This window comes from Guillardia theta (genome assembly GCF_000315625.1).
Source record: "Guillardia theta CCMP2712 unplaced genomic scaffold GUITHscaffold_322, whole genome shotgun sequence".
Lineage (NCBI taxonomy): Eukaryota > Cryptophyceae > Pyrenomonadales > Geminigeraceae > Guillardia > Guillardia theta.
Genome location: NW_005434355.1, coordinates 1 through 14841, shown reverse-complemented (window position 1 = coordinate 14841; position 14841 = coordinate 1). Strand labels below are relative to the sequence as shown.

Genomic DNA, 14841 nt, shown 5'->3' with positions numbered 1-14841 from the left:
TAGACTCTTCCACTGACGAACCGTGCTAGCAACTCGCAGATGGAAGTTTGTTTTGCGATGATGGTGTGAGTTGCTGCCGTGACCTCCTGCTTTCATCTCACGTCACTGATTACTCTATGAATCAACTTCGCAGAAAAGCAAGCATGCTGTCACAACATGGTGGTTCCCCTACACAGCGAGATGCTCCGGTCTATTCGGGACTTCTCTGAAGCCTAGCAGGATGTTCAATTCAACATTTACATGCGGCGAGATAATATCCGAGCTCTTCAACATCTGGTGCATATCTCCACACCTTTCCAAACCTCCTACCTCAGTTGCCACTGCTTTCAAAGCCCCGCCGTTTCTCTTCGACTCTCTTTCTCTCATTCTTCCGCATCGATATCAATCCTTTGTCGCCTCATACTTGTCAATCTCCACAGCCTTGTAGTGCTCCATGTGCTAATACAGGTTCACTTCGGTACAGGCTGCCTCAAGAGCAAAGTAAGGCAATGACACTTAGATAGGAGCCGCCTGCGGCGGATAGGGCGCCCACCTCGTAAGCCTTGGAGGATTTGGGCAAGTCAAGCATGGCAGGGAGACGATATGCGTCATTTCTTTGGGTGCTGATATTGACCCGCTTGGACGCCAGATCATGGAAAGCTTCCCTGTACTGATCACCCTCCAACGATCTCCTGCCTGGATCTTTGAGTATGTCCAAGATTGATTGGGCATGACGCCACATTTACGGCGGCGCTTCAAAGGTCTGCTCTCCTTCTCCGGTGCTGGTTTGTCGCATCTGCCGCAATGGTTTACCTCGCCTGCCTGGGCCACCACAGACGCACAGACGTGATGGAAGAGCTGCTTGCGCTTGCACCATGGGACATGATACACGCCGATGCAAACAAGCAAGACCGGATCATTCGTCAAGTGTGGCTGCTTCGAGAAGATGACCGTAACTGGGAAACGTCATCTGTTCTGAAAACGTTTCGAAAAGAGCGATGCCTAGGATGTGTGTATGCCGGGACGTTGCCTGCTGCCAGTGATGACTGATGCAGGATGACTCTGAGAGTATAGGCGGTATTACCCTACATGACCAATCTGCCAAATATAGGGTAAGCTTGCCATATCCTACCTATTCACCATGATCATAGTGAAGACTAAAACAAGATTCCTAACAAATTTATTACTGATGATAAGGAATGTATACTACACACTAAGTATATTATTGAATGCTACAAGTGTCACTCATTCAAGCAATACAACTTGCCATGTCCCATCATTATGATCATAATAGTGCCAAACTAATAAAAATATGATAGATCAATACATACTTAGTCAGTTTCATTTTGATTGATATCAAGTCTACCAATATCTTCAACTAATTCATCATCGCCTTCCTTCTTATTCGTTGCTGCTCCCATCGTTTCTTTCTTTTGCTTTCGCATTTGCCTCTTTCTTTCATTGATCTTATCCTTGTTCTCTTGATAGTACTGTTTACTCCTTTCTTTATCTTCTTCCGCATGTTTATCATAGTATTCCTTGCGTCTTTGTCTATTTATCTCGCGTTGCTCTTCTGTAAGAGTCTCCCTACGCATCTTGCTCCTCTCACTTATTTTTTCCTTGTTCTCTTGATAGTAGTGTTCATAGCGCTGCTTCAACTTCTCTTTGTTCTCTTCAGCATACTTCCTGCTGCGCTCCTTCAAATGCTCAGCATTCGCCTCACTATATTCTTTCTTGTCACGTCCCGATACAATGGAACTCAATGTTCCTATCTGCTTTATGATGTCACCTTCTTTCTTCCTCAATTCTGTTCTGTTACTACATGGAAACCGTTCATACAGTTCTATCTTCCACTTGTCCACACCATGCTGACGCATCGTCTTGTACAATAAGCAATTGTATGTCTTCGATTTCTCTAATAAACAATCTTTCTTGTGCTCCGACCATCTCACAATGATCAGGAGATAACATTTTTTGTTCAGTACGACCGGTACACAAGGGAAAGAAAAACACAGGGATAGAGGATCGCACAAGTAGGAAGGAAGGGGGGTGGGGGGTGATACATGCCTGTAATCCCGTGGGGTGGGTCAATTGATACCCCATCTAAAAACCACTGCAGAAGGGGTGAAGGTAACGTTTACATTTTGAAAGTACCGGTGCTACAATGCAAACTACCACAGTGGTACAACCAAGTGGTACAACCAAGAGCACCACAAGCATTCCATCGTCGCCTTCCAGCTTATTTCATCCTTCATCATCCGGTATGCACTCATTTCTTGCTGTTTGCCAAGCAATCCCTTCCATCTTACACCAGTCTTCAGGATTGGGCCTGGTCACATTGCAGGATTGGGGCAAAACATCGCGATATATCATCGGAACTGGACTGAAAATGGCAGCACATGCTTATTTGGACCTGATTGTCAGTTGCGGGAAAGAGATGATGCACAGTTGAAGGTATGTCGAAGTTGCCAAAAAAAATTCCATATTCGGATGATGTGCCTTTCAACGTGCTAATAGCGATCAAGGGGACTATTGCGGAACATGTCAGCGAGGCGGCAAGAGACTTGGGGTGGGTGGCAGGCCACGTAAACGGACGCGGGAAGGAGATGAGTTTGACATACTGTCCGTTTTCAATGATCCCGACGCACCGATGGCAACGAACAGTGACAGCAACGTGCAAGCATTCAGGAACTTAGAATCGCACAGGGTCAGCATCAGCACGCAGAAAACCTACCGTAAGAGCATGGAAGGAGGAGGGGAGGGATACTTGCAATGGAGATCTCAGGATTTTAATGAAAATTAGCTAGCGTTTTCAGGATTTTTCCTAGTTCAAATTCCTGTCCGCCGGATTTCCTGAAATCCCAAACTTTATTAAAACTATTTTAGGGGTGCGGAATCTGAGTACCCCTACTTTTACGGGTTGACAGAGGGGATGTCTTATTTGTAAAAATTTATTGAAAAACATCATGACCAAAACAGGAAATTTCAATTAGAGATTTTTTTTCACTCAACTCTGGACCTCTAATTGCTCCTACCCCCTAAATCCTGAGCCTCCTGCGTAGTAGTTTATTGCAGCCCCCGGCCCCCTCCACCCCCCACCCCCCCTTTCATACCTGCAACCCGCGCAAATCGCTCAGCATGGCCACAGCCGCTGGATCACAAGGTAGCCGTCAGAAATGCTTGTTCGGTTCACGATGCAAGGTTAGGGACGACGCAGCTCAACTGTATCAATGTACTGTCTGCTCAAACATGTTTCATCATCTTTGTGCTAGTGAATGGAGTGAAGAGTGGAGTGATTGTGGTTGCTCGACTCGCAACCCAAAAGGAACAAAGGGACCAAAAACTTCAGCGCAGCAGCAAACCCCAAAAGTTGTTCCTTCCATCTCTGAAGAACAAATCGCGGAATCAATTGTGGAATACGTTTCAGGGACTAACAGAACTAGACGGGTATGCAACAAGGAGAACGATCACAGAAGAAGACTACGTTTCAGGGACTAACAGAACTAGACGGGTATGCAACAAGGAGAACGATCACAGAAGAAGACGACGACGAGGACGATAACGAGGAAGTGGAGGAAATGGAAGGCGAGGACGAACAAGAAACAAGAGAAAAAATCGAGTCTGTCAAAGACAGGATGCTCTCGGACAATTCGAAGGCATGTTACTTCAGTTCTGTAAGTCAGCTGATTGCATGGTTGTATGAAACCAAACCATTTTGTTTGAATCACGAATTCAAGAGTTGTTTAGACAACGAACCCAGAAATCGTGGTCCAATTACCAAGAAGATCAAAGAATTGTTGAAGAGAAGAGAATTGTTACCATTCAACACGAGAAGGTTCTCATACAAGCAATGGACCAGCTATGTGGTAAATGTCATGATGAAAAAAAAGTTGAAATTCTCGTCATACGTAGCTTTGAGATCAGGTGTTAGGCATTTCTATAGAAGGCACCACAAGACCAAAACGTACAGGAGAAAGTTCGACGTTCAGATAGCCGATTTCTATAAAGGTCTTCAGAACACCATCGCAGATGAGAGAGCCGTGAGTGGAACGAAATTGTCATCTGGCAAGGATCCATTACCCTTTAGTTTGTATGTCATAATGGGTGGAGAGTTGCTGAAATGTAAGAAGATGGATTTAATAGTTGGTCGTACCTTCCTGATACTAAGTTGGAATCTGATCTGCAGATCTGTCAATACGGCTGAGATTCTGTTTCAACACATGGGATGGAAAGACGATCACATGTGGATATGTTTTCCTCATAGCAAGACAGATCAAGTTGGAGAACGGAACGAGCCGAAATCAATATATGCCAATCCGATCTGTCCTGCAATTTGCCCCATTCTTGCTATGGGTGTGTACCTTATGAGTCATTCTCCAGACACCAGGAAGTTGTTTCCAGGTGTACTTGGCATGAAATGTGGTTGATAATGATGCATTTTTTGGGCATGATAGGTGGCAGTCAATACCATCGTTTTGTCAATTGTCTGCAGAAAGTCATGACACTGCCCGAACGGGGTGAGTGTGATGAATCTTCTAACGCACAGGATGCTCCGTATGATTACCGAGCCATTCGGAAAGCTGTCTGTCAGGAGCTGCAAAGACTTGGGATGAACAAGGAGGATTTAGGCACCCACTCCATTCGAAAGGTGAGATATTGATTGATGATGTGAAGATTGTTTGAACCCTACGTGTAGGGTGCAGCGACGTATTGTACAAGTGGTTCTACTCACTGTCCATCAGTTACCGCGGTTTCTGACCGAGCCAGTTGGAACAACGGAACAATTCCCAAGACTTACTTCAAGTACGAGGCTGCATCAGATCTGTTTGTTGGTCGTACGGCCTGTGGATTACCCATTCATTCGGCGATGTTTGCGTCATTACCTCCACAGTTCAAGAAGGGAAATGATGAATTAGTACAGAGTACGATTCAGTTATGTTTTCCTACATTGCCAGGGAATATGAATGGGATTCTGATACATTGCTTAGCAAGCATTGTGTATCATTTCGATTACTTGAGAAAGGAGTTGGACCCCAGTCATCCATTATGGAGCTGCGCATTGTTTCGGGATACTGGAATTTATGAACAGCTGAAAGAGCAAGTTTTAGTTCTGCTTCCTACAGACGTACCCATAGAGATGAATGAAAGTTCCGAGAACATGATGTGCACTGTGCAGGTTCCCATTTATCGTAGTACTGGATGTCCGCCTCATGTCACATCACTGGTTCACGAAAAGCAGTGGATGATGAAGACACAACTTTTGCAAGAGAAGCTTGATCAAGTGGTGGCAGGCAATGAACAGCTGGTGGCAGCCAATGAACAGCTGGTGGCAGCCAATGAACAGCTGAGACTGAAGCAAGACAGCATGATGCAAAAGATGGAGGTGGAATTCAAGGAGATTGTCAACTATTTTAAACAGTCTCAGGGAAAGAATGAGGAAAATCGCCTGCTATTGCTACAACAGCTTGAAGTATCTATGCAACAAAATCATGGCCACGAGAACTTCACGGTGCAAATGCAACTACGAGAAGTAGTTGCAAAGCTACAGGAAGGGTGGGACATGCAGAAACGGATGATAGAGAATTTGCAGCAGCAACAACTTGAATTGCTCCAGCACCTGCAGCAGCAGCAGCAGCAGCAGCAGCAGCAGCAGGTAGTGCAACCACAGCAAGTGCAACAACGGCAAGAGGAAGTATGTCAGGAGCCACTTCATTCACAGCAGCAGCCGGAAGTACAGCAGTGCCAAGGTCAGAGGCTTCTTCCGGAAGATATACGAGTATCGGACGAAGCAGGAGTAACAGAGGCAGCCTGGAGCATTTGGCATTGTGGCAACAATTTAAAAGGACTTCCACCGCTGAAACGTATGAGGGGAAAAGATTTGACACAGAAGAGCCAAGATAAACGATTGACAGATATGAAGTTTTTCATGAGGCATTTTCATCAATTCATAAGGAAGGTGATCAGGGACAGCGAACAGGACAATGAAGCGAGAAGGAGGGAAATGGACCAACTGGTTTGTATAGAGCGGGGGAATCCTTCAGTCCGAGAAACGAATGAATTCTTCATGAAGTATGCCCATCAATACCTGAATTGGATCGACATTGGAGCTGCCAGTAGCAGTTCGACGAATCGAAGTGGACAGCTAAAATGGACAAGTTATGTTCGCAAACTGCGAGTCAAGTGCACCTCTAGACCTGATGAACTGGAGTGGCTGTGGAATTGAAGTTTAGATCTTACATAAATGGTATGGAACCTCGAACCGCGGGTGACGTAAAGATGCAACGATGCGTTCAAGTTGTGTGTTGACTCGAATTGTGAAAATTTGGCTAAGTGTTGGACACTCTGAGGCGGGTGGCCACACAAAGCGGAGGGTGGGGATGGGGGTTCGACATGCAGGGGTGGGTACTAAATGATACGTTTAGAGGGGTGGGGTCCATTTCCGAACAATTTTTATGTTACTTCTATAGTAAATGGAAAAACCGACAATAAAGAATTGTAATCTCCTGTTTTGGTCTTACAAGTGTAAATATTTTTCTTGAAATCGTAGGGGTCACTCGCCTACGGGTATATACTTCTACCCCACCTTTATACCTAAATTATACGATAAATTACCGGTCGTACATCGGACTAGCCAGGTGTGGGGGGTTCCCCTCCCTCTCTCCATGCTTCCCTGCCCCTCCCTGCTCCCTTTCCTCACCCCCTGCTCCCCTATCCATCACAGCGGCCCCAGTTAAGACACTGTGAACAAATGAATCTTCCTCGTCGTGTATCAGCATCAAATGGAATTCAGAAAAGGCGAAGGCAGGAAGATTTCGACACATCCTTGGAGCAGGAAGAGACTTGTGATGAGTCAAAGACACCTGAAGATTTGAGGCTTCCAATGATCCTGCAGATGTCAGTTGATGATCGAGACTTGCCCAGGATGTACTGGAACAAGCCAAGGAGTGATTTGAATATCAGACTTGAGCCTGGCATAGGGGTTCAATATCAGTGTGAAGATCACAGGGGCGTTGAAGTGAATCGACTGGGGATGATCAAATCGCTGGATTCAGATGCACAGGTTGTCGAAGTGTACATCATGTATGATCGAGTCCTCTTGGAACATGTAGACGAGAACATTACAACTAATCGAGTACCCTGTGTGGGCCCTGAAAAGAATTTTGACCAAAATTGGAAACCGTGATTGCTTTCAATCAAGTTACAAGGATACGGTCGATGTAAAAGCTATACAAAACATTTGTTTCTTCAGCTTTCCTTGCATGTTGGATCATGCCAACGATGATCTCGAGGATAATTTCAGAGTGCATGGGTACATATTTTTTCATGAAGACAATGTCAAAAAGAACAAATACTGTGAAATCTCTCACTTCTCCATGGCAAACCCGGCATCCCTCGTTGAAAAGATGGTGCAAACAACTTTCTGTTCTGCGTCGGAGTACAATCGGATTTGTCGAGATATGACTGAAGTCAAAAAGAAGTTGAATCAGTGGTTGAAGTCAAGAAGTGAGACCTTTGAGAAGAAGGGAACTCGTGAGTATGAATTCAAAAGCCATGAGATTTCATTTTGTGCACTGTTGAGACTCATTCCAGCACAATTATGGAACCATTTGAAGGTTGAAAGGAGAGAATGGAAATACCCGTGACAAACTGGTTACAAGCCATGTTTATGAACGTGTACAAACCTCTGTGTCTTTTCGCTGCCTGCCTGATAACCTCAGGATCATCGTTGTCTTTATCCAAACCTGCCGCCGCTAGATCCCTTTTCATGTTCTTATTCGCTTGGGCACCCGCTTGCCTCCATGCTCCTCTTCCCCGCAACTGATAAGTACATTAAGTACGCAAGAATGAGGTTCGAAGTTCAATGCAAACTCTACCTTATGTCTTAACTCGTTGGTGCTCATACTGAGAAGTCCTAAGGGCAGTTCATTCACATCCATGTGATGACGGAAAAGGTCTGAGACATGTCCCGAACTCAACATATGGAAGTAAATTGCTGAAAACATTTGTTTGTCGCCAGTCAAAGACACGTACTTGATTACAAACGAATTGATCCTTCCTTGTAGGGATTCTATCTCTCCGGGTTGAAAATAATTTCTGTGGGTTTTTGTGATTGTAGAAAGGATTCGAGACCAGATCTTGAAAACCTCTTGGAACTGGAACTGATTGTTCAGTACAGAATCGTTGATTAACACATCAACAATTCTTGGTAGAGCAACTTCCACCATATCATCGCACTGCTCACCATTCAAGCTTGGTAGTCTATCAGATGATCCTTCCAGATTGTAATTAATTCCAGATGTCACCAATACACGATTGACAGCTTGGAGCAATCTCATCTTGGTGGCTGTTTTGTAAAACCACTTGACAAAGCATGAAGTAATCCTCAGCTTGAGATGAAGCATGCAAAGAATCATACTTTTGCATGTTAAGCCACATTGGTTGAGCATGTCATGTTGTCGCGTGAAAGATTCATCTTGCTTCAAAACCACTACCCTTTGCCCTGCGTGCAACATATTTGATGATCTTGAACTTCGCAGAGCAGCCTTGTCAGCCTGACTGAGAGTTTGGCGGTTGAACATACATAATTGAACAATGTTTGAACCGCCTTCAGCTGCACCGTCGTTGAGAATCCAAAAGCAATCTACAGGTATCGACACTTCCGCACAAAAATTAGAAACAGATTGCTCTGTCTCGACATTGATTATGTGAAACATCTCATGCTTCGCACTTGTACTGATGTTGCAAAACAAGCAGCAGTGCGTTCCACGGATACCTTTCATCGCAACCAGATTCCAAAACCCTTTCATGTCACCCTTGAAGTAAATTTCAAGGGGCAATACCACCTCTGGAACATCTTCCAGAGAAGATGCTGTCCGTGCCCGACCTCCAAGACAGGTAAGTTGGTTGGTTTCAGGATCGCGATAGAAATGCAGCCCAGCCTTTAAAATTTTCCCATTATCTAAGGTAGTGTCTTTGATGAGCGCAATCAGCTCTTGCAAATACATTTCCCAAAAATTTCGCTTCACATTTTCGATAGTATCATCCATACATATTAAAAGAAATGTAGCTAAAGACAGTGGGGAATTAAGAAAATCTTCCTGCTGCCTAACAAGTGTTTCCACAAATCTTGAAAAGACAGCTGCGCAGGTTAGGGTAAATTCACAATGCGATGAGTTAGATTGAGCAGATGAACCCAGTCTTGTTCCGTCGAACGCAAGCAATGTAAGCAACTTTTTGATGTCCAACAGATGAACATGTTGTTGTTCCATGTATTCCATCAAATGCAGTTCGAGTCTCCTTTCAAGAGGAATTCTGTATCCATCTGCAGTTTCCACAAGCCCCAATAATTCTTGGACATGCTTTTTGATCTGAGCTCTTGAAGTTGTGACCAATTTGGGACAAGGCATCATACCCGTGTAGTGATACATCGAGTATACATGACAAATAGAGCTATGCGAAATTCCCCTCTCCAGGGACTCCCTTGCAATTTGTTCAGCAGTCGGCATCAAACATGAAGAAATTCTACGCAGAGCCATACGTATCGAATTGTTTGAGAGGATACGGCATCTGAGAGTTTTTGTGATCGAGGATGAAAAACCGGAAAGAAAATTTTCCAAATTCAACACAGAGGTTTTTCTCTGAGGTATTGCAATCAGATAACCAAACATCTTGCTGATTGAATAACCAGGACTCAAGTTTTGCAAGCAAGATTCCAAAATACAAATGACGGGCTGTAGACAACTCAAAACTGTTCTCAGGTATCCGAGATGATCACTTTCTGACATGCTGTCAACACCTTGTGGATATTCCTTCTTCGGAAAAATCGTGCGCCATAAGTTGGCAAATGTGAGTTTCTGAATATCAAATAAAGGTTTCAATTGTTCTGACTTCTCCCGCAAAGCAACAATCTCTTGATTTAGACGTGCGTTCTCATTCTGCAATGTGTTGTAGTCCTCTAGAAGCTTGAAGTACCGACGAAAAGTGCTGCCAAAAATTGAGGTAGTAGAGAACATGTATCCCTGTCCGATCCTTGTCAGGAACATAAGAACGTCTGGGGTGTCACGGCCGCCCGGAGAGATCAGGCCCCCGGCCAATCCGAGGCTCCGGACACTTAGCCTCCTGGCGGGCCTCCAGGGGGTCTGAGGCGGGGCTGAAGGCTGCAGTCGGTCTACTGACGGGCCCGGCCGGCAGGATCCGTCGAGAAACAGGGGGGTCAAGGGAGGTTTTCTTCCCCCTGGGAGAAATGTCCAATGGGTTTTTGGATCTGCGATATAAAAAAGTCTTGTCTCGGTCACGTGATGTGTCACGTGACCGGTCAGGTGAGCCTGTCAGCCGGGTCACGGCCCCTGTCAGCCGGCTGACATGTCACGGGCCTGCTGACACGGTCCGCTGACCGGTCACGGCCGCCCGGAGAGATCAGGCCCCCGGCCAATCTCCCATAGCGTTGTCGGGTCAAGGAACTTGCTGACAATTGGGATTTGTACCAGATCCAGGCGTTTTCCAGTACAAAAATTTGTGTGTGAGTAAAAAATCCAAGGATTGGAAGGTTTAAAAATCCATTTCCAGCGCTGCAAGTTCAACGGCAACGGCGGGGGTAATTGAGAGCTTAGATAAGTAAACAATCGTTCCTATTTGTCTTTGGATAGGGTCACATAGCGCTTGTATAGTGGAGTAATGATTTGTACCAGAACCTGATGGGTAGGCGTGGTAGTATTTCAAATATTCGAACCCAACGGACGCGACAGGGGGGTGGGGGGTACAGGTCTTGGTCTGGTACTGTAATGGGTACCTTTTAAAATACATTTAGCAGAGGGTGTCTCCCTCCCCATCTCCCTGCCCTCCACACTTGCGCATCCCTATCCTTCCCTGTCCATGAGTCTCAGACTCTCGTCAGACCTTCCCTGATGACCCTCAACTTTCTTTCACGCTTCTGTCTGCCTTGTCCTTCCTCAACTTGCTGGGAATTCAAACTCTGAAACCATGCCCATGAGTTGACTAGCACTGAGTTTCTCAGTTTGAATGCGGGAGGAAAGATGATTCATGGAATGAAACTCAGGTGTGCATATTTTAAGCTGATGGATACGAGTCGTAAAGTACTGGCAAATGACTGTCATTTTACTTCTTAATGATACAGCATCAAGAACTTGCTCTCGATCCATCAGTACTTGCAAAGGGTCATTTTTCAGACAGAACTTCGAGTTCATCTTTATTTTGCGTCGATCCACACGATGACATCTGTCTGATACACTATGTTTGATGAATAGTAAGAAAGAAAGGCTGAACTGTGCACCGCTTGACTGAAATTTTTACAATACTCTTCAATTGTGTAAGAGAGCATGTCACATGTAATCATACCAGGCAAACAAGTCACAGTATCGCTCCAAACCGCGTTGTGCTTGAAACTGAGGCTCTACATGAAGATGTTATCGGACTAGTCGAATGATGTACAACTTTATGGTGATACGTGGTTTAGAACTGTTGCAAAGCGGACATGGGAATATGTAGCGGCCTAGGTGATGTTTTCAACGTACTTCAATAAAACAAAGCCAAGTTGTTGCTAACAACATCATCATTTCTCCATGAGCCTGCATGACCTGATGTACATGTTAGAGAAGTCGATGCTCATTCATCAAAAGAGTGGTTAGACAAGAAATTGGTAGATGCTTCTGCGCAGCATTCTTGTGTATGTGGAATCGTGCACACTCACCGTCGTGTGGAAGTGTTTGCACATTCTTCTGCGCAAGTCTCATACATTGTCCTTATCATCTGGAATGGTTGACTTTCGCTGCAAGTAATATGAGCAGCGCAAAGTTTGGCAAACTTATCCATATGGTTGGAATGCCGGCGATGCATTGCAGCCTGCATAGCACCTGAGCGCTTTGTTCCACTTATCGCTTGGTTCCAAACAATTGATGATATCGCAGCATGCAACTCGCATTGGCCCAAGGGTGTCAAGCGAGGAAAAGATCAGGATGATGGAAGGGCGAGAATGCAGCGAATAAGAGAAGCTGGTCAGGCTCAGTTTACTTTGTGTAAGAAAATGCCAATGCTTTGTACATGTTAGGTTACAAAGAAAGAGGCAAGGACGTCCAATCGTTTGCCCTTGGCGGCAGCTCCTCCACACTGAACAACGCGGCCTCGCAGGTGGCCAGCCGTTTCATCGACCTGGGATTCACCCTCAACCTCTCACCGCTGTACCACTCCGCGGATGCGACGCTGAGCTACATGCGAGGCGTGGTCTACGGGTTCATGGATGTCCTGCAGACCATCGACGAGAAGCACTGCAAGCTGCCGGATATCACAACGACGACCATTGCAAAGTGTGCGTGCGGGGATTATGCACACCACATCAACAGCGCGAGGAGGGGTGAGGGCATCAGGGAGCATGCCTTCTGGTGCACCGGTGTGATGCAGATCCTGAGGTCCGACGGCAAGCCATACCTCATATTCAACCCGTACACGTTCCAGGAGCTGGTCGACGCATGCCGATACAACCCATCGACGGGCAAGGGGATGGATGCCTACCTGCGTTGCATGGCAACCACCACGCGGTTTGGGAGCTGCGACACCTACCGCCCAACGCTCCCCTTGTTGGAGCGTCAGGGGATCGATGCTGGGACTGTGCTCACGCGCTGCCGCTCCAACTTTGCCAACAAGGTATGGGACACGGGGGCTGCCTACATCTCCAACTACCAGCTCTACCCCGACCTGCAGAACCTTGGATTCATCATCGACAATGTGTACAACCCCTCATTCATCCAGCAATCGGTGCTGAATTGCTTCTCCGAGTCCGTGCGCGTGGGAACCGGAACGGATGCCTGCCTCCTCGGCTACCTCACCCTGATGAACACAAGCCGTGTGAATTACTTCTTGTATAGCATCGCAAGCTTCTCCTCCGACAATGCGGACTATGCAGACATCGATGGCTGCGAGGTCTTCACGGGTCCGGCACAGAACCCCAATCCGGCGATTGCCCACGAGTTCAGCCAGTGCCTCAGCACCTCGCTCTCCTCCCAGTGCCAGCTCCCGCAATACATCTGGTCGGGGAGGACGAGCAACCGCGTCCCGATCGCCTCGCTGCATGCGGTAAGCTACGTGCCCGGATCGCAGGCCCTGTACCAGTCCGTTCAGGACGAGTACGACGCGGTGGCGGCGGAGGCCAGGGCGCTATTCACACCCGAGGTGCTGGGCTGGTCCAACACAGAGCTCGATCTCAACTTCTTCTCGATGGAGGGGGATGTCATCCACCAGCTCTTCGACTGTTACTTCCTAGGGCCGTTCTCCGCAGCCGAGCTCTGGCCGTCGGGCGGATCGCGCTCGCTTCAGGTCCTTCAGTACTACCGTTCCTCTACCCTGGATCGCACATTCCAGATTCCATCGGCAGGCTGCGACCCGGCCCAAGACGCATGCTGCCCGCAGGTCTCTCCCTTCTCCTGCGGCGGGCCGGGAAGGATGGCAATCATCCACAGCTTCATCCAGACGCTGAAGAGATTCAACACCGATAGCAGCAACAACCTGCTCCGACAGGCAGTGCAGAATGGGGTGAGGGCGAAGCTGAGGCAATTCCGCGATGTCCTCACCAACACCCTCCTCTTTGGCTGCCAGTGCGGAGACGGAACGAACAACCTCCGTTGCGGCAAGGCCAACGAGCCGGACCTCTGGACTTCGAAGGACATCCAGGGCATCAACTTTGACATCCTAGAGACGGAGGATGTGCTCTCGGGCATCTACGAGAAGATCAACCAGCACATCATCGACATCTACACCAATGTGACAATGTTCAATGAATACTCCTCCAACCTCACGGAGAGCCAAAAGACGCAGGCCAAGGATGAGTCCCTGTTTGACACCTCGAAACCCATCCTCCGGTACGACACGGAGGACATACTCGACCCGAAATCGTCGCAGAACCTCTGGCAGGTGTGCACCAACGTTCTCTCGCAGACCTTTGCCGTCCTCCCTCTCAACAGCACGCTGGACGGGCTTGCCCTCGACACCATCTACAGCGCCTACCAGCACGATGCCACTGCGAACCCCTCCTCGGGATACGTTGACGGCATCGAGGAGACGGTACAGACACTGCTCTCCAAGGCCAAGGCAGAGTCGCCGTTCTATCACGGATTCAGGGGAGGGGATGTGAGGTACATGCCATCCAAGAGCCAGCGGTGCAGGAACTCCCAATCCACGGTAAGGCCTGTCGCCTATGACATCCTCCCCTCGGCCTCGGGCAACCGCATCACCCTGGATGCCAGCGGGACATCCTACACGATGCCCCCTCATCTCACGGGTATGCAGACGGCATCGTACGGGGCCTACGGGCTGAATCTCTCCTCCTTCACCACCCGCTGCTACTGCGGTTGGAAATCCACAGACGGCACAAGCTGCTCTGTTCCCACGGGTGTTTGCCAGACGGCGTCATTGCAGGGGACCGCTCTGGATGCCGCCACGACGCAGGAGTTCTACTCGATCTGCTCTGCAGGGTCCTATTCCACCTTCTCGCAGTGGTTGGCGGTTTACCGTACGATGGAAGCCGTGTGGATGCCCACCTGGGTCTGCACGGATATGCAGCTGTCGGATGTCTGGGGAATTGTGAGCGACACCAAGGTGGACAAGTGGGCCGCGGGGGTGCAGGGCTCCCTCTTGGGGGGTTACGACTTTGACTGGGCGGACCTCCTCACGCATGGCACATCTGGGTTGAGGCTTGCCAACATGGATTACCTACAGCAGAACTACCCGGAGTTCCTCAATCCCTCGTCCCGCAAGCACAAACTGTACAATGCAGACACCGACACCAGTGCTGCCATCGAGGATTGCATCGATGACACCAACAGCGATCACTCCAGCAATGGGTCAAGGACTACG

The 14841-nt window shown here is 47.7% G+C and overlaps 5 protein-coding genes across 5 annotated transcripts; 4 read left to right on the top strand and 1 right to left on the bottom strand.

The window, feature by feature from the left end:
* Nucleotides 1-1310: 1310 nt before the first annotated feature.
* GUITHDRAFT_149306 (hypothetical protein) lies at nucleotides 1311-1856 on the bottom strand (the record flags this gene model as incomplete). Its single annotated transcript, XM_005818353.1, has 1 exon — nucleotides 1311-1856. One exon carries the CDS (start codon nucleotides 1854-1856, stop codon nucleotides 1311-1313), a length of 546 nt encoding a protein of 181 aa, XP_005818410.1.
* A 2343-nt stretch (nucleotides 1857-4199) lies between these two features.
* GUITHDRAFT_42973 (hypothetical protein) lies at nucleotides 4200-4702 on the top strand (the record flags this gene model as incomplete). The annotated part of the gene is made up of 4 exons (XM_005818352.1): nucleotides 4200-4380; nucleotides 4434-4496; nucleotides 4560-4627; nucleotides 4676-4702. Coding segments are annotated over 4 exons (339 nt in total), but the record flags the coding sequence as incomplete, so codon positions are not given.
* Nucleotides 4703-4918: 216 nt separating this feature from the next.
* On the top strand, nucleotides 4919-5899 carry GUITHDRAFT_44290 (hypothetical protein; the record flags this gene model as incomplete). Its single annotated transcript, XM_005818351.1, has 2 exons — nucleotides 4919-5284; nucleotides 5681-5899. Coding segments are annotated over 2 exons (585 nt in total), but the record flags the coding sequence as incomplete, so codon positions are not given.
* An 828-nt stretch (nucleotides 5900-6727) lies between these two features.
* On the top strand, nucleotides 6728-7120 carry GUITHDRAFT_156582 (hypothetical protein; the record flags this gene model as incomplete). Its single annotated transcript, XM_005818350.1, has 1 exon — nucleotides 6728-7120. A coding segment is annotated over one exon (393 nt), but the record flags the coding sequence as incomplete, so codon positions are not given.
* Nucleotides 7121-12036: 4916 nt separating this feature from the next.
* On the top strand, nucleotides 12037-14828 carry GUITHDRAFT_122377 (hypothetical protein; the record flags this gene model as incomplete). Its single annotated transcript, XM_005818349.1, has 1 exon — nucleotides 12037-14828. A coding segment is annotated over one exon (2792 nt), but the record flags the coding sequence as incomplete, so codon positions are not given.
* Nucleotides 14829-14841: the final 13 nt, after the last annotated feature.